The 26712-nt window shown below is 38.1% G+C and overlaps 2 protein-coding genes and 1 long non-coding RNA gene across 7 annotated transcripts in view; 2 read left to right on the top strand and 1 right to left on the bottom strand.

Annotated features, from left to right (window-relative positions):
* The first annotated feature begins 1412 nt into the window (after positions 1–1412).
* nars2 (asparaginyl-tRNA synthetase 2, mitochondrial) lies at positions 1413–5201 on the top strand. Of its 2 annotated transcripts, none has more exons than XM_008308804.2 (15): positions 1413–1504; positions 1561–1784; positions 2170–2279; positions 2417–2537; positions 2645–2785; positions 2879–2959; positions 3104–3198; positions 3492–3624; positions 3771–3869; positions 4158–4195; positions 4296–4362; positions 4444–4581; positions 4715–4812; positions 4892–4918; positions 5003–5201. In XM_008308804.2, the coding sequence occupies exons 2-15, from the start codon at positions 1611–1613 to the stop codon at positions 5145–5147; spliced, it is 1467 nt and encodes a 488-aa protein (XP_008307026.1). In that variant the 5' UTR covers positions 1413–1504; positions 1561–1610; the 3' UTR covers positions 5148–5201. The 2 variants fall into 2 exon arrangements, with proteins under 2 accessions (XP_008307026.1, XP_008307027.1); XM_008308805.2 differs by having other exon boundaries at positions 1418–1504; positions 2648–2785.
* Positions 5202–5775: 574 nt separating this feature from the next.
* The window catches only part of gab2 (GRB2-associated binding protein 2), a 41108-nt gene continuing 20171 nt past the window's right edge, over positions 5776–26712 (top strand). For 2 of the 3 annotated variants that reach the window (XM_008308803.3, XM_008308802.3), the window contains exons 1-2: positions 5776–6216; positions 23446–23746. In XM_008308803.3, coding sequence (XP_008307025.1) covers positions 6145–6216; positions 23446–23746 — 373 coding nt within the window. In that variant the 5' untranslated portion in view covers positions 5776–6144. Of the gene's footprint in view, positions 6217–23445; positions 23747–26712 lie in introns of those variants that run through there. The other variant, XM_017032205.2, reaches the window with a different exon arrangement.
* Positions 6595–12641, bottom strand: LOC112486923 (uncharacterized). 2 transcript variants are annotated; one of them, XR_003049520.1, is made up of 3 exons: positions 9572–12641; positions 8205–8412; positions 6595–8106 (listed from the first exon to the last, which is right to left on the bottom strand). It is a non-coding gene; the product is annotated as an uncharacterized LOC112486923 (long non-coding RNA). The 2 variants fall into 2 exon arrangements; XR_003049519.1 differs by having other exon boundaries at positions 9591–12641.

The following is a 26712-nucleotide window of genomic DNA, read 5'->3' as shown; positions in this document are numbered from 1 at the left end:
TGGAGGCACCCGGCTCAGTGTGCGCTGCCAAAGCCAGACCAGGGGCTCCAACGTTGACAGCTGAGACCAGGTGAATAATTGTCTATAGAATCTTATTACATTGTTGGCATGATCTGATTTACTCCTGCAGCAAATGGTGGGAATAAACCAAGTGTCGGTGTGAGTATTGAATTAACGGTGCCACATGGAGTCGGCACTGATGGCAGATACCTCATGCAAGATTAAAGAGGATTTCCATGTGGTTGTGATAGCTGTTCTGCCTGCTTCATTACACTGTTGAATCTCTCCCATGTGCTGGAACTCTCCCTGTATGGAAAGAGGAGTCCGTTACTCTCTCCCTGAAATATTCTGCTCAGTAGACCAGAAGACTGGAGTTGACATGCACCAGAAATGTAGTCACAATTTTAGAGCAAGAGACAGAGCCCTCCTTTAAATCCAGGCCTAATCGATATGGCTGACAGAGCCCAGCCAACATGTCTACTGTATGTGGAGCCAATATGAGGTAACCTGGACAAATGGGTGCAAAAGACATGTATCTATACACTGGCTTGTGCTGTATACCTGTTATCCCATGTCCTTATATAGTCAATTCAAAATGAAAATACCAAAAAGGTGTCCTAAATTGAATATTTTATTCATGAAAATGATTGCAAAAGTACAACACTAAATAACAACACAACAATTAAAATTTTGATCATCTATAATAAAATAAATCAAACAAAAACTGTGTAACAGAAATAGCACATTTCATAAATTGAAAACAAATGAGAAAAACGCTGCACTTCTGAGGTGTTTTTCGAAATAAATTATAAATACATTTACCACAAATGAAGGTAATTTCATTCGTCCATTGATTCATTGAATTAAACTAGTAATTCAGTGATCTTCTTGCTGCAAGTTAAAAACATTTACAGTACTACTCTTCCACCATGTGACATGGTATTTATTGTGCTTTATCCTGTTCATTGCCCGACTCGAGGTCAACATAGACATTTGCATCTCTGTTATAACATAAACTTCCTCCATATTTTTTATATATATATAAAAATCTTTTCTGGGCTTTTCTACTTTTGTTTTGCTCTAGTAGTCCTTGTACTGTACTCACGTTGCCTGTGCCAACTAAAAGTAAGGAAGGTGCGCATGGTTTGGTAACAACAAAAACAACAAGAAATCACAACATCACCATCATGTTCTTCATTAAAAGTTTTCTGTTTAATTGTATTATTGTTATTTTTAAAAAGTATGTAGGGGAAAACGTGTGCTTTAGCTTTTAATGACGATGTGCACGTCAAAATTTCCATGGGCTGTGGCACTAGTCACCCTCCATACTTACATGTAAGAAGGCACCATTTGATTGGATGCCTTAAGATCCATGTGACTGCCTATGACCAATTGTAGGGGACTCAAACAGGAAGTGAACAGCTCAACGTGAAAGTCACTGTCACTGAAGAACATGTTTTAAATTCTTAAAAGAAAAAAACGTGTGTTTCGTTTACTTATACTGGTGCAGATGTTTTTGTGTCTTTGTGACTGTTATAGTAACAGTGTTTACTTATACTGGTGCAGATGTTTTTTTGTGTCTGTTATAGTAACAGCCCCGTTTTTAAACAATGTTTCAGACTATAACTAAATCATTGTGTGTTACGACAGTGGCAGCCTCTCGGTGTTTTTGTAGATATCCGGGACAATATAATATCCGACATTACTGTAAGAAAACACCCAGCAGACTGTGGGTGTCTGAAGCACTTTCATCATCTGAGCTGAGAGAAAATATCATCATACAGGTAACTGTCTGACTTCATTACGCTCTTCGTTGACACAGCTGTTATGTTTAACTGAGAGCATCATTTTTAACAAAGGGTTTCTTTAACATATTTCATACTATTGTTACTTCGTCTTCTGTCTATGAGCTCGGCTGTATGTTCACTAAAATGTCGCCAGTGCTTTGTACCACTAACTTTAGTTTTAACACTATTTGAGATTGAGAGCTTACTTTGTTAACTTACAGCACCGGTTTTTGTTATGACTAATAAATACTGTAATTGTATGCATTTCATTCCATTCAGCTGTAGTCACCCTTATAAACGTAGACTGTATTTGCAGTTCAGTATCCAAGGTAAAATAATGAAAGCTTTATACAGTATATCCCTAATTTTCTCTTTGATGTAGGGATGGGTTCGGTCTGTCAGAGCTCAGAAGGCAAATCTCTTCCTCCATGTCACTGATGGCAGTTGTCTGCAGCCACTGCAGATTGTTGCTTCTTCAGAGTTGAATGATCCGTAAGTGCTTGATGGAGGCAGCTGAAGAAAGAAGACATGTTTATTCATAGTCCTATTGAGTGAGAAATGCCAATATATGTAGAATATAATGTTTTTAGTTTCATTTTAATCTCTGTGTATTTGCTCTTCATACGTAGGTCACTTACATTTGGGAGCGCTGTTGAAGTCACTGGTGTTCTTAAGAGGAGTCCACACCCCAGACAGCCAGTGGAGCTGGAAGCCCACCACATCAATGTAGTGGGCAAATGCAATCCTGTGGTAGATGCCTTTTTGTTCATGAAAACAAACTCACTCCTGGAGATTGAACTTGGGTCTTAACTCTTGTGCAGAAAGTAAACATATTAACTTTCTGCTTTCTCTTCAAGGAGTTTCCATTTAAAATCAAAGACAGACACAGTCTGGAGTACATTCGCCAGTATCCTCATCTCAGGTGTAGAACAAATGCCTTCGGTTCTCTGTTAAGGATACGAAGTGAAGCTGCCACAGCTATTCATTCGTACTTCAAGGTCAGAAGGTCACAAAAAAAGTTGCTACATATCTAAAAAAAAAATTTTTTTTTTAAATTAAGTCTTTATTTTGTCCATATTTTTTTCTTTTAGAAAAATGGCTTTGTAAATATTCACACTCCAATCATCACATCCAATGACTGTGAAGGTGCAGGGGAGCTCTTTCAGGTGGAGGTGTGTAAAATGTATTTATTGATGTTTTGGCTTTTTGTGTTTAATTGCACCAATGTTATTATTTCAGTTGCCTGTGAGTCTTTGAGTTAATGTACATTATGACACAACATAATGTACTTACTGCTGTCACTCTTTTTTATGAAGCCATCAGGACAGAAGCCAAAGGAAGATGAAAACTTTTTTTCTGTTCCTGCTTTTCTGACAGTTTCTGGTCAGCTTCATTTGGAAGTGATGTCAGGGTGAGATATGCATATAAATATTTTAAATTTAAATATTTTTTTAATTGTTTACCTTTTTAGGTCATCAAAAGCATCAACCTTCAATGATTTTTCCTTAGTTTACATGTTTTTGTGAATAGTTCACATTTAAATCTGCAGTGTTAAAAGTAGTAAAGTCATTTACTTTGCCTCTGGTACATCATCTATATGTAGATCAAGTTTGGTCAGGTTTATAATTTATTTCATGCTCTGAGTTTGTTTTCTCATGTGGAAACATACACAAAGTACATGTCTAACCACTAATGCACCTGCAGAGCTTTTTCCAGAGTCTATACATTTGGTCCAACATTTCGTGCAGAGAACTCCCAAAGCCGTCGCCATCTGGCTGAGTTTTACATGGTTGAGGCCGAAGTCTCCTTCACACAGTCCTTAGAGGATCTCACCGAGGTACACCATGTGATTTTCCACAAACACAGTATGGCTGCGTGACTTAAAGAAAATCCTTTATTTTAAAAACGACTTCTTTGTGTTACACTAAAAGCGCCCGTGGTCACTGTGTGCCTGTAGAGCCTTAATTATTAAACTATGTCTAGGTCATGGAAGACATGTTCAAATCTGCCACAGAGCATGTCTTGGCTGAGTGTTCAGAGGATGTGGACTTGTTTCACAAATACGTGACTCCTGGACACAGGGTGAGACCTGAAATACACCTGAATGTATCACTCTGCTGCCTATTTAACAAATTAGAGCCTATTATTATTATTCTGTTTAACCTAATGTAGCATTAGCTCCAGTTGTTATTATTGTATGTATTAATGTTGCAGTATTATTGGAAGAGAAATGGAGATCAAAGTAACCAAGACCATTTAAATGCTTAGTCGCTCATTAAAATCCTAATGGAATTACCTGCAAAAAATGCACTGAGTTTGAGTTTTGCTCTGTTCTGCTTTTTTTCAACTTTTTTGTTCTTCACCTCAAAGGGAACTTTAGATGCTATGATGACTACGAGTTTCCCTATGTAAGTTTGTCACTTAGACAAAAAACATAAAAATAAAAGTCTATAAAAGTCTAATAAAAGTATTGATGACTGACTAAATATAATCTCTGTCCTCTTTCAGTATCACCTACAGCGAGGCTATAGAAATTCTGAGCCGCAGCTCTCAGAAATTTGTCTTCCCAACAGACGTGAGTGAAGATGCTTTTTGTTTTCTTTCGTCTTCTCACCTCTGCTGTTGCTTCCCACGTAAACATCAACACTTTTTACAGTGGGGCTGTGACCTTCAGACAGAACATGAGAAGTACCTGGTGAATCATTGTGGCAACATTCCAGTCTTTGTCACTGATTATCCATATGATCTCAAGCCCTTTTACGCAAGAGACAACCAGGACCGTCCTCACCACACGGTAAGATGTGTTTGTAACTCGTGACTCAGAGTGAATCAGTAATGTGGTGCTTTAGTTTCTTCCCTGTCACGTCAGTGGGGTTATCACAGCAGTTTGCAAATGAGAGGTAACGGTGAGTGTTGTTCATGTACAGGCAGCTGCAGTAGATCTTCTTGTTCCTGGAGTGGGAGAGCTCTGCGGGGGTTCACTGAGAGAAGAGAGGCTGGATCTGCTGAAGAACCGACTAGAACAGTGAGAACACGTATCCCAGGCTTTATTAATGTTTTAGTGACGGTTCCCCAGTTCAACATTGTCTGTTGTATTTTTCCAGGGTTGGATTGGAAGATGCCTACAGCTGGTAAAACATTTAATCTAATCATTTACACATGTAAAAAAAACAATCCCAACATAGTTCTCATGAGGTTTTATTTTGTTTTTGCAGGTACCTGGATTTGAGACAGTTTGGCTCTGTCCCTCACGGTGGCTTCGGAATGGGATTTGAGCGATTTTTACAGTGTATACTTGGAGTAGACAACATTAAAGATGTGATTCCTTTTCCAAGATTTTCCAATTCATGTTCTCTCTAAAATAAATCTTTAAGAAATGTTTGTCTGTTTTTCTAAATACAAAATTTAACTTTGGCTTTGTTTGTAAGGTAATATAAATGAAAGGTGTCCACGCACTTATCAAGTGTGTTCAGACTTTTTTCAGGGGAGGGATGGGAGTGGTCATCTTGATTGTTTAAATGGCCTAAGGTTTAACTGTCAAACTCATGTTTACAAAGAAATGCATTTATTGATCTGTTTTCTACAAACTATACTTCTAAAAACAAAGCTTTCCTTCCACTGCCCCTTTCATCTCTTTAAACGCCTTTAATATTAAATATTCCACCTTACCACCAGATGGCGCCTTTTCTCCTAAAATTTCCAATTCCTGTTTTACATTTCAAAATGACAGCAGTGAAACAGTGATTCAATAGTATATTCCAAAAATGTGAAAAAAGACAGTTTAAAGAGATTACTCATTACGTGTTAATACTATGTGACGAATCCCAATAAAAATAATAATTTAAAGTAAGATTTTGTTGTCTTTCGATATTCAAGCTGAACACTGATTACCTTTTAAAAACAGTTCTGAGTTAGATAAGTAGCGGTCCAGTGGATCGATTCGGTTCCTCCATTTTTAAAACTCTTAGAGCGACTTTGTGGCAGGCAGTTTTCCCCATCCCGTTCATCCAGGCACGGCCCATCCCTCTTTTTCCTCCGTGGGCGTGGTATGAGTTAGGAAAACAAACTGCAGACAGCCTCTGATACTTCCTCACCCTGCATCAGTTGACTTTTCCCCGGGGCACCTTGTCAGCTGGCTGTGCGTAATTCTCCCAACAGTCTTTTTTACGTGTCTCCTTCTTACTAACGGGCGTCCAGAAAACCGCCCCCGACTCTCACTCCTCCAGTTTCTGTCAGATGGTGAGGGGACTGTGCAGCAGCCCACGGCACTTCGAGCAGACACAGCTTTAGGAGGCGAAATGTACTAGTGACACACGGCGGTTATTGCGGCAGGAAAAGCGGGCTGATAGCAAGCAGTATGAGCGGGGGAGAAATCATCTGCCAGGGCTGGCTGAGGAAGTCACCGCCGGAGAAGAAGCTGAGGAGATATGTAAGTTAATCACACTTTTGCTTTTGTTTTCTTCTGCAGAGTTGTGCTGGTCCACGGCTGTGCGCAATGCTGTAGATTGTGTGTCCTCTACTTTCCCCTTCTACTTTTAGTGTTTATTCTTGATTGTTAAATGCTGATGCTTGAGCTCTACTTGTAGCAGGTGCACCAACCAACATGTGTGAGCAGCCAACTAAGGCTATACATGATTAAAATATATATTATACTTCTAGAAGTATAAATGTCAACTATAAAAGTGATTAAAACCTTTGTATTAGTGGGGATATTAGTTCGGGGAGGGGGAGTTAATCCTTTCTAATTCCTGAGCTGAATTTTATTTAGACAAAAAAACAAACTGCCATTTTTTGAGCTGAATTTTATTTAGACAAAAAAAAAACAAACTGCCATTTTGCTTCATTCGACCCTGATGGGGTAATTAAATGTTGGTGGGACCAGTTTGGCCATAACACTGGTGATAACTGCCCGGCCCCTGAGTCTCTTTGGGGACTTGAATTATTAAAAAATGATTAATTTGCTCTGTAGTTAAGCATGAAATCAGAGAAAAGGGACTGAATGTCTTGGGCTCATTAAAAATGACATCCAGACGATTGGTTCTCAAAGTATGGTAGATGTACCACTGGTGGTACAAAGGCATCTTATAGTGGTATGCAATAGAATCGTACTCCAGTCATAACATTTAGTTTAGTTACTTAGGTGTTAAATACAGCTGTTATTACTCCTTCCGACTTTGCGTTTGTGGGCGTGTCTATGTAAATGTGTGATTTTTAGAAATAAATTTGAGTTCAGGTTGTGCTACATCATTGTACTGGGTGGCTTTGGCTAATAAATACCTAATGATCTAATTAGGAATCCCTTGTCTTCTTCATATACTGTGCTTATCTGATCAAGGTACAGCTGTGCCGCCGGTTTTTTTGTTAATACTTGGGGAGACAAATATGTTTTGGAGATGAGACACAGTGTTATAACTTTTGAGAACCCTGGTGCTGCAGAAAATTGATGAGGGTTGTTGTTTTTAATGTAAAAATTGAATCTGTTCCACACTGCACTCCACTATCTCTGCTAAGGTCTTTTACTGTGATCTTTTTGACTCATAACTTGGCAACAAGTGACAGTATCAGTTAAAAACCAAGTTGAATGTATTCCAGTTGAACCAGACAGAAAACAAGATTTAATCATGAAATAAAAGAAAGAACGTCTCTCTTTCCAGAAGTCAGCCGGAAAATAATTTAAAAGCTACGGGAAGGTCACGCAACTTGCTTGAGTTCTTAAAAAGATAAATTAAGATGCCAAAAATGCAAAGAGACATTAAATCATTGCTCTTACTTACAGCTGATGAAATGAGCAGCAGAGCATTCGTGTTTCTTAACAGGATGTCCCCTTAATTTGAGGTAATGTTCAGAAAACCATATCTGGTACTTGACTGGGGAAGTACAGCTAGGCAAATTAACAAATGTAATACACCCATCAGTGAAGTGGAAAGTTGCCCTAGTACAGCGGTCATATTTGTTTAAAACTAAATAGGTTACACTGCAACTGCACCTGCAAAGCATCCCTTTCTAACCACTAGTTTTATAATATAGTTTTACTAGAGAATAAGACAAAAAAAATAGAATAAGTAACACAGCTTGGAATAAGTACGAAATAAACCTGTGATTGCTTGTGTCTGACTGTAACTGTAAAGGTACCACACACATTAAATGTACATGAGATGAGTGAAGGTCTTGAAAGGTCTTGAAATCTTCCTGTGCTGGTTTAGTGGGATGGGGATTGTTTAACGTTGAAGCAGCTGGGTGGAGCCGAGGATGGAGTCCCACTTAACAGTGCATGTAAATGCACTGTCTGTGGCTGGGTGCTGGGCAGGTGGGGGGATGGCTGCAAATCAGATAATAGGATTTATGGAGGCAGATACAACCATGAAACAATCTCCTGTAAATACAGCTGTCCAGTGTTTATGCACGGTGTAGCATTACCAGGCCTCTCCATGTTCCTACGAGCTGACTTTACCATGATGTCATCCTTCTGTTTCATCTGGAAATCCATCCTTGAATGTCTTCAAATGAACCCCGTCTTTTCCCCTTCTTATCACCGTCCTGTGACTTTTTTCATTGTCTTTCACTTAAAGTCGGTCAGTGTTTACATGGAGACCACGGTGCTCAGTACATAACAGCAGCTGCAACACTACAGAGGGAAAAACGGCCTTTGTTCATAAGAATACTGTATAAACAACATGAGAAGAAAAAAAAAAACTTCCTTCTGGCATAAAGGTGGTAACGTAATGGCCTTCCTCGGGCAGAGAGCAGCCTCTCGTGGCCTCCTCAACCTGCTTCTTTAAACAACCACATGTACACATGCACACAGGCCAGAAAACAGTGTCATGAGATGGAGTGTCCACAGCAGGCTGACTTGTGAATGCGATAATCTGTCCATCTGAAATTCCTTCCACTTAAAGTCAGGCTATGGACAATCAGTGCCATTTACTCTGCAGATTTGCTGTCATCTGACATAGTTGACGTCCTGATGTTGAGGGTATTTTCAGACACTACTTTCACACAGGCATTCCAGAGTAAAGGAAGGTGTTCTGTGTCTACCAACAAACACAACAGTGAGTTTGATCAGGTAATAAATTGGAATGAGCTGATAAGGTGTAAGGAATGTGTTGTTTGGGATCTCTGACTGAGCTGCTGTCTGGAAAGATCTTGTGTGAGCCATGTTCTAGTGAAAGTTTTAAGAGAGGGTTGAGCTATTAGCAGGGGCTTGCTTAAGGGAAATTACCCTTTAAATATATGGATTAGCACTTAAAATGAAATAAAATGTTATTATGCCCATAAAATAATAGCTAACTTGCCATGATTAGTTTAAATTTGCTAGCTTAGTTATATAATATATGCAGTAAGAACAAAATGTTAGGAGCTAAAACAGAAATACAGCAAAGATATTCAGTATTAAAGCAAAGTTGCTAAAATGGAGAGAAAAACCGTATAAAAAATTATCAAAACAGTCAAAACGTCAGGAATTTAGTCCCTTTTGTGTACAAAGAGAGAAAATATTCACATTTTGAAGCTGAGTTTTTTCTTCCTTGTCTGAAGCTAGAATAATATTTGACTTCCAAAGTAGTAATTGATCATTAGCTTTCTATATTTCTAACACCAAACTATTTCCTAATTGCTAAAAATGTGTATATGATTTCATGAAATAATAATACAATACATCTTTAACATTTTATATTAATTGATTGTTTTGTAATGAAAGCATGTTTAAATCCTTAACAATACAATTTCTATTGAAAATACACTAAACTTAAAGTGCTGTACATGCTATGTATGCACACAGTCCTTACATTTAATAAGAGGTCCTACCTGTGTCTTCCCTCTGACAGAGGCCGTAAACATAACTTGCAGTGTACAGTGCAGAAGTTAGTACCAGGTAGGGGGAAAAAATCATATAAAACTGGTACTCCAACCACTGAAATTGAGAATGCAAATGGTATGCAAAGCAATCAGCGAAAAAAGAAACTGAAAACAGTGGTGGCAGTTAAGGGTGGGATTCAACAGCTGGTCCAGGCAGGATTTAACATGTTTATGTGTTCAGTTATATAAAGATGAAGCAACATGTGTGGCAAATGTTGTAAAATGTTTACCAAGTTAATTACCTCTATGACTCACATACTGCTCTGCAACCTCTTCTTGCTGCTGAAACACATGGTGGTCTTAAACCCTTTGACCCCCTCCCCACTGGACCCCCACACCCTTGCAAACATGTGATAGCTGAGCTATGTGTAGTCACTTTTTCACCACATCTCCCCAAGGGAAACAGTCGTGCACTCCAGTCGTGGCTGCTAAATGCATCACTAGGTTGGTGTTCCCTTTCTTCTTCAGGGCTGATGGAGGCTCCAGAGGTGGGCAGTGCTTTTGGGGCGGGGTTTTCTTTCTTCTTCTCTAACAGTCTTCAAAACAAGGTAAAGAAAAACATTGACGAGTCAGTGATGCTTACTCATTGCCTCCTGCATACAGTAGTTAATTCAACGTTACAACTATACTACTTTTTTATTTTTATTTTTTTGCAAGTCTGCAGTCAACAAGATCCGTGTTGTTTTTTTTTTTTTTTACAAGAACCTACTTTCAGAAGTAACTAGTTTATCAAATGTGTCCTGGCCAGGAGTAACTGCAGGTTTTAGATTCCTAATAAAATTATAAAACGATGAATGTGATCTTTTGTCATAATGTAAATATTAGCTAATTACTACAAAGTTTAATAAATGTGAGACTCAAAGCTTGGTATGAATAACAAAAGTTGCAGAAAATTTACAAAAGGTTTTACTAAATAGTAATCTCTAAATATGGCTAATAATCCACAAAAGAAAAATATCAAAACTTCACAATTATGGCTAAATTAATTTAAATTAGATTAATCCCAATCCTCACATGTTGCTTAAAATTGACCAAGGTGACTTCCTGAATCAAATACGGAAAAGTAGCCCAACATTAGTCCATGAATATATCGCTAATATAAGTCAGCATTGAACTAGTTTGTCTGTTTGATCTTTTTGAAAACCTGAAAATAAGGTTCTAAGACGGCTTAGTTAAGGAGGAGATTATTACCTTTGTGTAACTTTTTATGTTTATTTATGCTTCACGTCATCTTAGTGAGTCATTAATTGTACTTTGCTTGCTCTCCATGAATCATACAGGCAGCAAGTCACACTGTAAACAGTCTGAATCCTGTTCACAGCGCGGGATCAGCTACCGTTCACTTTAACCCGTTTGTCCACGGTTTGTTGACATCACGACAACGTGTTTGTTCACATACAGTCGAGCAACACCACATTCCTGACAGATCCTATCTGTTAGGTGATAACTACAGCCGCTGCTGCCGCTGCTGCTTGTCCTTGTACGTAAAGGTGCATAGAAAGGAAAAATAGAGGAAGAAGTCAGTGCAGAAGGAGGAGCAGGAGGAGCCTGTGTCCCAGTGTCAGCTGCGGAATCGGCTGTTGTTTTGCAGAGGGGCTTTGGGAAGTCCTTGCCCCCAAAGGTCAACTGAAAACGCCTCCCAGTTCCTGCTTTGACAGACACCCAGCATTCAAACAGACATTTTCCTTGTTCCACTTTATCTTCAGGTCCTCGAGCCGGCCTTCCGTCAGAGGCTGCAACACCGGGAGTGTGTATATTCCAGCAGTGTCAAAGTCATTTGAGTTTATTATTACATGTGTTACATGTTTATTGGGAGACTTGTTGACAAAAGGCTGGAACCTTTAATGATTTAAACTGTTGCTTTGTTTACATGCTAAATTTAACTCATTGACATACTACAGTATGTATTTATTTAATTGGCTAATTAGCACTGTGAAGTGGCAAAAACAGGTCGGACAACCAAACAGTCACACTTCAAGTAGTACTTGTGCTGACCAGATCTAACCAGATCAAGTATTGATATCATTGGCCTTTTCCTATTCAACTGCCTGGGAGTTTGCTAAGATTAGTATTCATTCAAACCAAGTAATCAGAGAAGACAAATAAAGTCATGGAGAGCCAACCAGCTAAGCATTTTTCTTTCTTTGACAAATCTTTTAAAGAGGTCGGGATTAGAATTTAAACTCAACGTCATTACAGTGACATAAGAAGTGTCCGTCACTGTTGTTTGTTAAAATGTTGACCGTGACAGGTAAAAGCATATCGTATTAATTTTTACTTCACATGGTTGTCACATTGTGATTGAGTAGTTAGAGCTCTTATAGAATGAATGGAGTGTGCGTGTTCCTCCTGTTTGGTGTTTGGCAGTTGATTTCCTCTCACAGTGCAAAAATCTGCAAGATTAACAGGACACTCTGAGCTAACCATAGGTAAGAATGTAGATGTGGATTGTTGTTTGTGGCTCTGAGATGGACTGGTAAACTGTTCAGGGAGTCAAAACCCATAGACCATAAAAAGTGTCTCCAGTGGTCAAAGATAAATAAGTCTATATGTGGATTTAGACAAGAGGCTTTAATCTTTTAACTGACTATTGAGCACATTTGCAAAGATTGGTTCAGTTTAGTGCAACTTCCCGAGGTATATTGTCAGTCTTAGTGCCTCTGTTGAGAAGGTGATACATATTAGGTGCAGTGTTTGTCACATCATTCCACTTTTATCCATTGTTTTCAACTGGCTGTGAAAATCCCACTGTGCCCTTGTTTGAACCTTTATCATAATATCCTGTCCTTTGCCATGAACTCTGCTTTGGCGCCTGTCTTTTCTGTCCAAAACTTAATTATTGCACCAATAGCAGATGCCAGACTTCCTGTGGATGGTACCTACAGGAAGTGTTGTGACAGAGGTCTGTGAGTTTAGAACTGTATTTTCCATCTATCAAGAAGACACAGTCATCTGTGCTTAAAATAGTTTTGTTCAGAGGGAAATTAGATCCCATTGATTTTTTTTTTTTTTTTTTGCCTCCTGCCACATCCAGAGCCAGAGGCATACTGTATTCAGGTTCTGTTTGTTTTGTCTCTCCACATATGCACTGTTTTCATCCATCATTTTCATTTACATTCCACACCAAATATTATTCTTTTTTTATTTTAAATACGTCACTTTTTATTGAACAACATCTAAGGTCACCTTGACATTTCTTTTTCCTCACCTTCACATTATTGCAGAGACTTTCACTGTAGGTGTAGACTTCTTTTTCAGTAAGTAAGAATATTTAGGAATATAAAAGATGACAGTTTGCTAGTCAGAATTTAGGATTTCTGTGATATGAAAAGGTACATTTTTGCAGTAACTCAAAAATAAGAAACCCTACTACACATGCCGTTAATCACACGGCAGTCTGGGATAAAATAATGTTGAACTATTGTTAGATAGGTTAGCAGTAAGCCAGTGTCAATGACGATAATTCAACATCAATAGTTTGTTGTTAATATCGGTTTCATGTCTGCAACTTGTTTGTGACACTGTGGAGGCGTCTGGTTTTCTGTGTTTTTGTTTGTTTTCCCCTATTGTTGCTTAGGCTTTGTTTGCTTTGATGACTACGTCTCTTTTTCCGTTTTTGACTAAGTAAATATTATTGACAGTGTATGTGAACTCATACATGTGATGACGCCTTTTTTGTCTTTTATGTAAATATTTTCATCTGACTGAAAATATCTTAAATGTTCTCTTAGTGGAGTGTATGAGTCTAGGTTGTAATCAGTGAAAGGTAAAATCTTAATGCTGTTTTTCTATTGATAAATACCCTCCCTTTTTAAATATATTTATTCTGTAGGATATCTAAGAAACTGAAAAAGACATTAGGAACTAGACGTCGTAAGGACTGGTCAACTAGTCAACGTTACTGCTCTATAATGACATAAAATTGACTAGTTGCTGATCTCATGTCAGCTTAACATATATGGTTCACTTACTGAAGCAATTCTTTGGTCTCATTTTACATTAGAATATTTTATATGGCCTTTGTATAAAACCATATTTTTTCTTGGAGGTATCAAGCCTCATTTGAGCTTTTAAGATTTCTAATCTAATACATATCCAATACATACAGTATTTGGTATCATATTAGAATGGGTTTAACATTTGGCTTCGTTGCTTTGTTTATCCTGGTCAGTGTGGTGCCATGAAGAAAAATTCTGCTCAGCCCACTAAAGATGACACACTGTGCTGCTGTTTATTTCCAGTTATTTGGCCTTTGTGATAGTTTGTGCCGATTAGAAGTGTGCATCCCTGAAATGCTTTCTAACTAAAAAAGTTAAATTTGAGGTGCATCAGCTTCACCTGTATTGCAACAAATTACCTTCCTATGTGTGTATTGTCATGGTATCTTCACAACATTGGTTGTGATGGGTCTACTGGTAACTGTGAATTACATTTTAATTACAACAATGCCAGTGGGACCAAACATCTCCACCAAAGACAAACAAAGCCTACACAGTCTGGTTCCTAAAATAGACAAATACAAGGAAAGAGGAAACTTGTCTGATAATCCTACTTCAACATGTATAAACAAATCTCCCACACAATGATCATACACCATTGTCTGGAAACACCATTGCATTGCGAAAAAAGGTCTTTATTATTCAGAAAAACGGTTTCTAAATTTTAAACTAGATTTTTTTTCTCCTAGTCCTGTAATTTTCACAGCCCTGCTAACAATTAGCTTCACATTTTTTACCCTGGAAATGGAAACATTTTTTTTCAGACTGTTTAATTAAAAAGTTACTTTACCTAACATTTGTGGAGTACAGTTTTTGTATTCTTATGATGCCCAGACAGTGATGAATCATTGTAGGAACTAAGAATTTCCATAACTAAAGCATAACTACAGATAAGAATTAACTCTTGAGTTATCCGGATCATATATACTGTATAAACACAGGCGTTACTGGGACACAGTAAGCACAATGTTATCTGAGATCAGCAGAGGCTCTGGACTTGATATTTCATTAAACCTACAACACCTTTAAAATAGCATTTTCTAAATATACATTTCAATTCAATACCACTTTGAGTCCTCAAATATCACAAAATGAAATGACACATTATTACATTTTCCAGCTAATTACCATGAGGATCTGGGTTGATGGTTTTGTTTCCCAAATAAATGGGCAGCTCATGGCTGAGTGATAAGGAGATCCAGCCTTGGTTACAGAAAGGTTGTGTGTTTGAATTTGGTGGTGTGTTAAGCAAGCACGAAGAATTCCCTGAGGGGCTTCTTTGAGTGACAAAATATTCCCCAGGCATGGGTCAAATACAAAAGACAAATTTCCTTGTGTGACAATGAAGTTGATTCATCTACTTCCCAAATGTTTATATATTTAAATAAAAAAAACTGGAAATAGAACTTTTTGGTTTTACATTTACGCGCGCTTACAGGTGAATACTCAACGATGAGGGGGCACAAATCCAATTTTTTGCTTCCACTATGTTAACATCCTGGTCTTTTGTTTCTGTCACTGTACATTTCAAAGTACTTGGGAATCGTACTCATCGTACACACCTCTGTATAAGAACTGCAGCCGCAGATGGCACAGGCAGAGGGAGTGACACAAAGGGTTCTGATTAAATGCATTGCTCCCCATTATTCACACTGTCAGCACAGGATCATGCTTCACAAGCCAAGCCATTAGCTTATATCCAGACATGACAAGAGATTAGTCATTTTCTTTTGATGGGAGTGCTTGCCTGCGCATTGAGGCTCATTATATCCATTGCTTTTGAGGGGTTTTGTGTATGCGATGTGACGCTCGTTTCGCACATCTATGCTCTCATGAACTGGATGAGTCACAACTGTGGGCTTCAGATGCAGCATCTCTTTTCTTCATCGTTATCACACCTGTGGAATTGAGCTTTCAATCACTGTCCAATGGTGGCATTTTTTAAAGGCTGTTTGGCACTGAGGCATGACTAGCCTCAGCTTTCATTCATATATATATATATATATATATATATATATATATACACACACACACACACACACATATACTGAGGAACCACTTTCAACAAGCTAATGGTCCGTTAATAGGAAATATATGGCTTGAGGCTTTTTTGACAATATACAGATTCACACTATCTGCTCTACACATGTACAGCAAAAATATTGAATCCAAGCCCTCAGCCAATGGACCAAAGATTCATCAGGGTAGACTTTGAGTTTATCTTGGAGCACATAGTCTGTGACCATCTTGTTATGAACCCACAGGACCTCACTGGCTTGTTTTGGTCTTCTCTGTGTGTTATGTCTTGCCTCTGCTGACATTACAAGGTCAGTGTTTTGACGCTTCACAAACCTGATCAGTTTGATTTAAACTTCAGTGGTTCTTGCATGTATCCCCTTGGCTCCAGTGGCTGTAGATGTGTATTATCACTGTCTCTGTTTAACATCTTTTCATGTTTACTTCTCTTGGTACACGGATGGGACTGAGCCCTGTCCAACACGGGGGCATCTGGATCTTCTCACTGGCTGAAGCTAAAATACGAAAAAAAGGTTCTTCTTTTTTTCTTTTTTTTTTTGGCACAATGTTCCATGCCCATTTTGTTTGTGACCTGGATTTTTTTGGAAATGCTCCAGAAATGTGCATTGTAAATGTTGTCTCGGACATCTGTCAGCTTTACAACTTAGGCAGAGCCGGGCTTTGCAACTCTGTGTAAACTGAAAGAGGTTCAAGGATTTGCTCCATGTCCTCTCATCCATTCATGGTTTATTATAGCTCACTGTTACATAAACAACAGTGGTTCTCACAGAATTAGCTCTTTACTGAAATACTCCTAATGTTGTATACACAGTGATCCACTCTAATGGTGACCTAATCTACAGTATGTACAGCTAGATGTCCTTCCACTAGGAAGCTCTTCCTACAGTATGATATAGGAAATGATCTTAGTGACATAACCTTGAAAGTTTTTTTAAATACTCGTTGTCAATATTAAGTACAACCCACAACGCATTTCAAAAGCATGGCCGTTGTTCAAAGCTGGGTCCTGGAGAACATCCCAACATTGTTCTTAGGATGTTGATCTGAGAAAGTTTTTCCTGTTTATGTAATCTCTAGAAAAATAGTGATTTTATGATTGCAGACTTTTTCTTAAATTTGGTACGTCTCCATGGTATTTGTAGTTTGTTTGGAATCATATTTTGGCCAACACTTCTAGCAGGTACCTCCTAAAATACAGCCTTAAACAGTACAGGACAGATTATATTTAAGACTCCACATTGTGCTTTCAACATTAGTCTTGTAGTCTTGTATTTTTTCTTTCAACTTTTCTCAGATTCTTCTACTTTACTTTTAATGTTTCATCAGTCAGAAGGTTGTATATATGTGTTGCCTATGGAACATTGCAATGCAGTTTTAAAATATTTGTTAACATTCCCATATTCAGAATAAAGACATAGGGTTTTCAAAGAGCCTCATACCATTGGAATTCATCGGGGTGTAATGAACAATTTGAAGAAAACTCAACTACATCAAATCAATACTCCATCATTTCCGTTTCTTTTTCAATATATGCTTTCACATCTTTCACTTTCTCAGTAAAACCACCTACAGCCCCATCACGTAAGCTGCTAATGTTTGTTCTGTGCTTTCCAAATCATATGTTTGCAGATATTTATAGTCACACCTGAAGGCAGCTGACCTACACAATGCTCTCGATAAATAAATAATCTTCAAATGCAACTTGACCACATTCCCTCACGTACTGCTACTCTCGTTGTTACTGGAATGCAGTCTGACGTGTGACCCACTATTGATTATTAAGAGATAAAAGGCAGTGCGTCATCAGTGTTCGTCAGTATTTATTGGCAACACAATTGTGGCCATACACATCCGCCCCACATTTTAACTTACACATTCACTTCTGTACTGAACATTATGCTTGTGTCTTTTACTGGCTGTGAGTAGCTTGAAACAAAAATCACACTGAGAAGTTGTCGAAAGTAAGATACTTAACTGTAGCACCTAACTAACTAATAATAATAATAATATGAACTAATAAATGTTAGTTTTAATAATGAGACATCAAAAGTTTTTTTACATTTTAACACTATCAATATTTAACATTCTCTTTTATCCCAAAATACAAAGCTTGGCGAGATTTATGGAGAAAGGTAAATGTGAAATAATTAAACGGTATAAAATAACTAGTTTAACTTACGGTGTAAAAACGAACATTTAAATGGACTTGTTGTATTTAATTTTTTTTTTCATTAAAAAAACCAAACCCTGTTATAAACAGTATTAACCTAGTGTTGTTCAGTCGCATACTGTACCTCATTTTTTTGTTTCTGGCTCCTGGTTTCTTAATACAGACCTGATCTCATAACACTGTCATAGTCCCATGGTCTGGAGGAAGCATAAGAAGAATATAAAAAGGTTCCTTTTTTCTTTTTCTCGTCTGATCATAATATTCTTCGGCATCGTCTTGCTTTTGAAGTCATTTGATATACACTGTGAGTCAGGCTTGTTGTTGAGTCAGAACTTCATTTTAGCCAAAGACGGTCTGCACCAGTCAGGTAATCTTTGTGTTTTTGTCGGAACTTGGTTCAGATAGATTCTGCTGGACCGGGGAACTAGTTTCTGCAACGTAATTAGAAAAGCTGCACATGGTGCTGTATTTCTGTGGTGTTACAGTATTATCTCTTCATTTTGCCTTTGTGGGAACAGTATTGTGCAGGTCATTGTAAGCAGTGCTGATGAACAGCTCCTTGTAGCAATCATCCTATATCAATGTTAGTCAGCCGGGACTAGCAATGACAAGACAGTCGTATGGTGGCGCCTGTACCAATAGTAGTTTAATTTCTGTTATTTTTAAAAGGCTGACTAAAAACAGGACAGTTGTGTCAGGCAGAGACACAGTTTATGCTGTAAACCACATGTATAAATATTTTGAGAATGTTTACAATTGAGAATCCCTGTCTCAGAGTCTGCCCTTATTGTTTAGCTTTTTGAAAGTACTGGAGGTTTGTCCAAACACCTAGGACAAGTAGGTCAATTCAGTCAGTGTGGTTCAGTATGAAGTGTGGACATCTCACAATGTGGTGTCCATTTCCTTTCCTACATTGTGGAGCGCCTGAAGTAGGGAGATTGCCACCAGTCACAGTCCACATGACCTTAACAAAAGCTAGTAATGGATGAAAAAACCTTGTTTGAGCAGCTGTGTGTGTGTGTACTGTAGCAGCAGCAGGTAATGCCGTGTCAAAGATGACAACAACCTGCTGTGTCCTCCACCCCTGGATTAATATTAGCAGAGGTAAACAGTCTTAATCTAACATTACGTGTATAACATACGTGTTTAGTTTGAATGTTTGCTCAGGCCGTTTAGAAACATGTTGACTGATGCTTATCAGGAAGCCTGTTGACTAAGCCTGGTGCTGCTCAGACAGTGTGTGTCCCTATGACTGAATGTTGTTCACAGGGATTGTTTTTCATCAGTACAGTATGAAGTGCCTAAGGACAGTGGATGTCACATCATGTGTGAAATGTTGAAGCCACGAAGGCAAACTGAATTTAAGCTATAGAAGTGAAATTGGTTTGATTGTATGTCCTAAAACGTTTTCTGACTATCTTACAGTCCTACTGGTGATTCTTCCACTTTCTAAGATTTTGTCCCAGGCCAGTTGTTAACAAGGGCAGCGAGTCTACTTTTGAACAGTGATTGAGTTTAAAACCGTAACGTGTGGGGGGAGGGGAAAGTTGGAGGGCTCAGAGAGTTCAGCCTAGTTTTACAACTTCATCCCTCCCTTCCCTGTGCTTAGGCAATGATCAATGGTCTGAGGCATGCTCTGTGGGGCAGGAGATGGGTGGGTGGGCTTATTTGGATGTGACCTCCTCCTCCGTGTTGTTTTACTTTAAAGCACTGTCTGTAGCATGCCAGCCTGGGTCACAGGGACCTTGTGAAACTGGGCATTGGCCCAGGTCTCAATTAAGCGCTGCTTTCTTTTTCCAGAAATGGCAGTAATATTCAAATGGGGATTTCTTTTAGAGGTACAGTGATTCTCTTTTTATCGTCTAATGGCCCTAAATCAACAAACTCTTTAGACTTGGATGAGGTGTGTGTTGTGGTCTGTGTTTGTTTCTATGGAGTAGTGAGATGACTTGACTGTATTTTCTTTTTCCTCTGTATTAAGGAAGTTCAACCTCCAGTGGAATTATTTGGATGGAAACACTGCTGACTTGTTTTTCTATCAGTTTTCCCACACTTTTACCAGTGCTGTATGAGAACCAGTCAAAACAATACCCCTCAGTAAAGACTTTTCATACAGCTGCAGACCTTTAACTTGTGTTTTATGCACAACACTGCCTTTATCACTGAAACCATTCAACGGAAAATGAAATGAAAAAGTATTACACAGCCTCAACGCGCCCTGTGTTTTATTTACACACAGAAGATAGCATCATCACTTCCTGGAAAATATTGAGGACTTATCAGGTTCTCCTCTATGCTAGATTTAATGAGAGTAAATCATACAACATGATACATTTAGATCAAAATCTATCTATCTATCTATCTCCAGGTCCATGGCTGTGGCTGCTCTAAGGTACAGTACAGCATATCTTAATTTGATGGTAATTTTACAAAGCCAGTGTTGGCCATAATTGAAATCCAGCCATAATAATTAGCATCCAACTTAACACATCAGCTTTCTCCAGCCTCCAGCTTTCCAAATCAGCTCAACTGTTTACTCATGTTTTGGTTCTATTTCATCTCATTATTTAATCCTTGTTCGACAGGTTTGTGCAAGATTACAAGAACATGTGTAGACAGATACATTTTCCAACAAGGATTCACAGTTTTAAAAAAAATAGCTTAGAGACATGCGTGGTAAGGCTTATATTTCAAGATATAGTACCAGGGCATATAAACCAGAGAATTACTAAAATCAACACAGTGATTTTTATTGGGTCACAGGAAATATATGATGCATTATTTACCACCAAAACCACCTCCACTGTACTTCTTGTTTGGCTTTGTTTAGGTTTTTTTTTTTTGTATGTGAATCAGATTCTTCTGAGTGGAAAGAATTATGAGTGGAAAATAGATCATGTAGCAGGTAGTCAAACAAATCAAAGGAAGCAGAGCTGCCATTTAAACAGTTTCATCTTGTGGGTTGTAATTTCAACATGTTCAAGTTGTTTGGGTGGACAGTTACAGTGTGACTTCACCATAGTCTAATCTGGCGCAACACACTGAACACACAGAACACTGGCACAGATACAGTTTTTTTTTCGTATGTCCATGTTCATAAGCTCCAAGTGTTAATTTGTTTGAAACTTTAATGTTTTTCATGTTCTTATTATGTTAGTAGAGGATGTACATCATACCCTAATATTGTAGAATTTATAACACTTCCTGCATTGAGCAACTTGTTTACAAATAAAGATGGTTGAAAACTTTCCAAAAGATTTTTCAGGTGCAACTCTTATCTCTCTGTATTCCTTGGAACAGTATTGGAGAGTTTAAACCTGTACATGAGAGGAAAATGACCAAGTGTGAGGTATTTATTTGATTCATGTAAAACACCCTAATATTAATCAGAAATCAGTATGCATACAGTACGAATGAGAATAATAAACACAAGTGCATATTTCAGGCATCAGCTTTTGAGTTCAAACATTAAAACCGTACTTGATATTTTCGTTTTTAACGACAATTTAATTTAAGTTGAACTTGCTATACCGCAGAAATGGCAAGTACAAATATTTGTATCTGCATAGTCCAGGTCTTTCAGGCAGCTGTACCGAGCCTTGCAGCAGTGGGCCTGAAGGATGTGTCAGCAGCCTGCATTTGAGAGACGTCGCCTGACGGAAGTGCATCTCTGGCAGATGTCCAGAACTACCCTCTCCATCCCCCACCTCCTCTCCCCTGACTCCTCCTCTCCCTTCCTGGTCTGTCTTCCTCTTTGTCTCTGAGCAAAGAGAACACAGAGTCCCTTTAAGACAGCCAAGGGAAAAAACATATGGAGGTGTTGCATCAAGGCCACTGCTCTTCCTTTGTGGTACAATGGTGTCATTGGTCTAAAAAAACAACATGTCACTTTGTACATCTGCAATACTTGCTTATTTACCACTGGCATTGTTGGAGCGCAGACATTTGTCAGTTTTTCAGTGACGATAATGAATTGTTATGCATATGGAGAACTCAATTTTCATGAGAAGTTAAAAAAAATCTGTTTGAGCCAGGAGGCTGTATATAAGTTATGTTTATATGTGTGTTTATGAGAAGGTGCTCAGAAAGCTGACCTGCATGGTTGTTGTTTTGCAAGTCTAACTGTGTGTGTGTATATATATATATATATATATATATATATATATATATATATATATATACATATATATATATATATTCATAAAGGGGGCGAGATTTCACTATTGTTTTTTTCTGGTACCAAACCGGTGACATGGCTGATTTCGACTAAACAATGACGACACATCATCATCCTATTCCATTTACTTATTTAAATGCTACTGTTGCTTACTGAAAAACGGAAGTGCTGTCAGACAGCAGAACTGAAAAATGTTCTTTCCATTCAGAAAATGAGGCTTGTCTGGGCTAACCGCTAGTTAATGCTAAAAGTTCCGTGGACCAATTGAATGACTACTGCATGCAGGGGTTTGGTGCCGTCACAATTGTGTTCTGGGAAGTTGGCTTTTAGTTTTGCTCTGCATCACCATAGTTACCACCCACAGACACTCAATTATCACACTTCTTTTTGTAACAAACAACCTGTGTGTGCGGTAAATGTGTGGTTAGAACAATGCTACATGTTTTAAATGAGATGCACACATAGACCAAATATTAGAACCAGATGTGGAAATTAGCTGGAAGGGCTCCACTTGTTCAAAATAAACTGAGATAAACTTTTTTTTTAATTAATACTATCAGGAAAATTGAATATTGGCAGTAATATGTAGAACAAATCTCATTTCTGTCAAAGAAGACCGTTAAAATGATAGTACGTAGTCTGTGAACACAGCCTTTCCCTTTTGCTTATGGTGTTATTTGAGGGCAGATTAGATATTGATCTTTTGGTATGTGCTTCCAATGCTGCAGCATACTACTTTGGCTGCTTTCAGCCCAAAACCCAGTTGTTCAATTCACTAATACAAAAATAACAACAACACCGTTCTGTATATTGTGTTCCACAGATCAATTGTAAGATATCCTTTGTGGTTTAAGTGTTTCTTGAAGACAAAAGACGATGTTATTAAGCTGTGATTCTTCTGGTGTTTTTAGAGCATAGACAGCTCTGTTGAGGCATTAGAGAACTTGAACGAACTCAAGCATGTTTTGTTGTATTTAAAGTTACAATTTGTTTTGTCACAATTGTTTGTTCCTTTGTCAGTCAAATTTTTGCTGACAAACTTACATACGGTACACGTATTGTTTAGCTTGGACCAAAGCAGTACCATTCACTACTGCAGTAGTGACAGGAGTTGCAGTATTGTTCTTTCTGTTCATGGAGAGATGTTAGAACAGGAAATACGTTATGAGGGACCAAACACCTGCTGCCACAGTCTCCAAAGCACGTGCACACACACACACACACTAACAAAAACACAAACAGACCACACAAACCACATTTGGGAAAAAACACTAAGCTGCTTTTGTTAGCAGATGTCACCAAACTGTTTGACTAGTAGTTTCTGCCACAAGTCCAGCTGTTGTACAACTGTCTATTTTGCGCTCATAAGTGCATGAGAGACTACAACGGTTTTCTAATGTTTCACTTCATTTATTTTAACAGGCATGGAAGAAGCGGTGGTTCATACTTCGCAGTGGCCGCATGAGCGGTGACCCCGACGTTCTCGAGTACTACAAGAATGACCACTCCAAAAAACCCATTCGAGTCATCGACCTTCATTGCTGCGAGCAGGTGGACGCTGGCCTGACTTTTAAGAGGAAGGAGTTCCAGGACAGCTACGTGTTTGACATCAAAACCTCTGACAGAATTTTTTATCTTGTGGCTGAGACGGAGGAAGAGATGAACAAGTGGGTCCGATCCATCTGCCAGCTGTGTGGGTTCAACCAGTCTGATGACAACCATGGTAGGAAAACCTGACCTGTTTTTGATACCCTGTAATTCTGCCTGCGATTCCTGCCTCCTGTTCTATCATGAGTTGATTTAGGCAAAGTGTTTAATGTTATCATATCTAAACAGAAGATGTAACCAAACTAGTCCTCAGCATCAAACTTTCTTTCTATTTGTTTTTTTTTTTTCTTCACATTATCCTGACAACACATTTTATTACACTGCAAGTAAAAAAAAACCCATCAAAAAACATTTCTTTATTATCAGTATTACTTGTGGGTTTTGGCCAAGATTAGATCAAAATGGCCATCTGTGCAGACCACAGAACAGTTGCACTTTTATTTTTAACGCCTACTTTACTTCATTGACTTAATTTAACAAACTACGTCTAAAATGCAACAGAATTCTGATCACCAGTATTAGACAAGAGAAAGAAAGGAAATGATTAAAACCCAACCAACCACATTTTGTCTTGTATCATTGTCATTGCACACATTGGACAAATGTACACAAGACACTGACTTTATGTTTAAATGTTTTGTCTCATATTCCTCATTGACCAGGGTTTAAAACAAATCCTTGATCGGTTTAGATCAAGTTCAACTATTTATTTTGGCCACTATGTGTCTTTTTCAATCTCCTCTATGTAATTTTCTGTGAAGAGTGAAGTAACAGCACCATAAAACACAGTAGATTAAAACAGCACATTTGATCGGATGCACTTACTGATACATTTATTTTCATGCCATAATGTTCATATGTAAAATACCCAGTAGTGGAGCAGAGCTGGCCGTTCACCTGCATGTCATAAATTGCTGTTTATGACCAAGTCTGTCCTCTGCTCCTGTCGTTAATTATCCACACAAAAACAAAAAGAAAAAAAAAACACATAATTTATAACTGTGCTTCAGTATAGTTACTCAAAACTGTTTTCACCCAGGCAGCAGTGAGTGGGATTTATTGGATTTTATATTGAAAAGGTAATGTTTTTATTACAACCTGACTGATTTATTGAATGGCTATTTAAATCAAACAGCATGTTTTTCAGTCTTGATTAATTTATTAATTTAGCGACACAGTTACAGAGTCAGACAGAAATGCTAAGATTTAGGTATAAAAATGTTTTTATTTATTTATTTATTTATAAATAATAAGTGTTCCTTGTGCCTCTGAGAGTATTCTGTGCAGTGTAAAACAGATAAACCTTTACTATCTGATATGCTCATCACCAATGCAGCATGGCCATGTTTTCAGTGTCACATCACAGTTTGTGTAAAATCCCCCTCGTTTTCATAACAGTTTGCTTTGGTTTTGTTTCCCCGTCGTCTGGCAGCTGCAGGACGTTAATCTGGGCTCACATGGCTGATCTTGTAACATGCACTGTGTCCAGGTGTGGAATTCATACTAAAATAAAAAACAGCTGTAGAGAGTTCAGTGGATGATAGTAAATATTGTGCACATCATGAAAGAGAATCACTCAGGCAGAGGTTCCACAACTAGCTAAAGGTTCTCTGGGGAACTCTGTTTTTGAGATTTGTCTCCAGTCAGGAGGGTGTGGCTGGGATTCAGCGCTGGAAGAAAAGAGAGTTTATGTCATGACAGCTGCTTTAGTGATGGTGGTCCCTTCGGTGTAAACACCACCACAGGTTATATCAGTCATCTCTCTCTCTGTTTTCACTTAAATGTCAACTGGCCATTTCTGTGAAGTTTTATCTTTCACTCTGAACCCTCCACATCCGGACAGAGTCAGTGTTCACATGCACAATCTACATGCAAAGTAAAAAAAATAGTAAAAATCAGTTTACAGGATCAGCGCAACGGAGAAGAAAAACTATTATAATATAATACTATTATATTTTACAGGATCAGCGCAACGGAGAAGAATAACTATTATAAGTTAAAACTAACTTCATTGCTGCCTGGAATGCAATATTAAGATTAGATTGATTGACAATCTATGTATACGGTTTCATTTTCTTTGTTTGTTTTTGATTATTTATCAAAATAAGGTATTTAAGTAAAAACCCACTTAGAATCAGGTCAGAGTTGAATAATATCAGCCTGTCTCACTGTCATTAGCCACATTTTTTCATTAAGTACATTTCTTATACATAGAGGATAATTGTTCATCCAGAACTATTGTAGTGTGTATTTATCACAACCCCTGCAGGAAAAAGAAAATGACCTACTGCAATAACATTGGGTTGTGTTGCTTCGCATTCTACTTTCGGCCTCCTGTGAACTGCACAACTCCAGTTGGCCAACACATCAGTTGCTAAGCATCTAGACTGGTTCTGCAGACACCAACCGACTCGAGGTCTGCAACACAAGTCATAACCTGCATTATAAGCTGTGATGTTATCAACAACGTCACCTCTGTCATCAGCTATGCGTGTCGCGTTGGAAATTGATTTACTGTGGACACACTCTTTACTCTCAAAGTAAAACAGTTGCCGCTTCTTAGTGGGAACTTTCTTACTCACACTTGGAATGCCACATTGGGTGCATTTTCTAAGAATTACAATGACTGGAAAACTCTTCTGCACAGGACAAACTATCAACATCAGTATAATTCAGAAGGGCACATTCATTAGGCATTTTATTACCCCGTGCGGAGAAAAAGAAAATGCCTTTGAGGCAACAATAAAAAAATTATATTTAAAATAAGTAGAACTTAGTTAGAAGTAGATCAACATTAACATGCACCCACACCTTAGCAGTAATCTATAAAGTACATTCCTTTGCTGCAAAACCAACTTTCTGTGACATACTTTCCCAATAATAACATAATGTTAAAACACATTTATCCTTCCTTGGAAAAAAATGACCTAGTTGTACTAACTTCCTGTGTGTATGACAATGGAACATCTTTCTCTAAAATGCCCCTGGTTACTATTGTCTTTAGGTCTTATGGCTAGTTTTGTGCACGACAAGGGCCTGTAAGTGTAAGTTTAAGTACTGGATGAATTTCTGTTACTGGTG

Source organism: Cynoglossus semilaevis, chromosome 4 (genome assembly GCF_000523025.1).
Source record: "Cynoglossus semilaevis isolate Cse_v1.0 chromosome 4, Cse_v1.0, whole genome shotgun sequence".
Taxonomy (NCBI): domain Eukaryota; kingdom Metazoa; phylum Chordata; class Actinopteri; order Pleuronectiformes; family Cynoglossidae; genus Cynoglossus; species Cynoglossus semilaevis.
The sequence above is the reverse complement of the archived record's forward strand: the minus strand, read 5'-3'. Positions and strand labels throughout refer to the sequence as shown.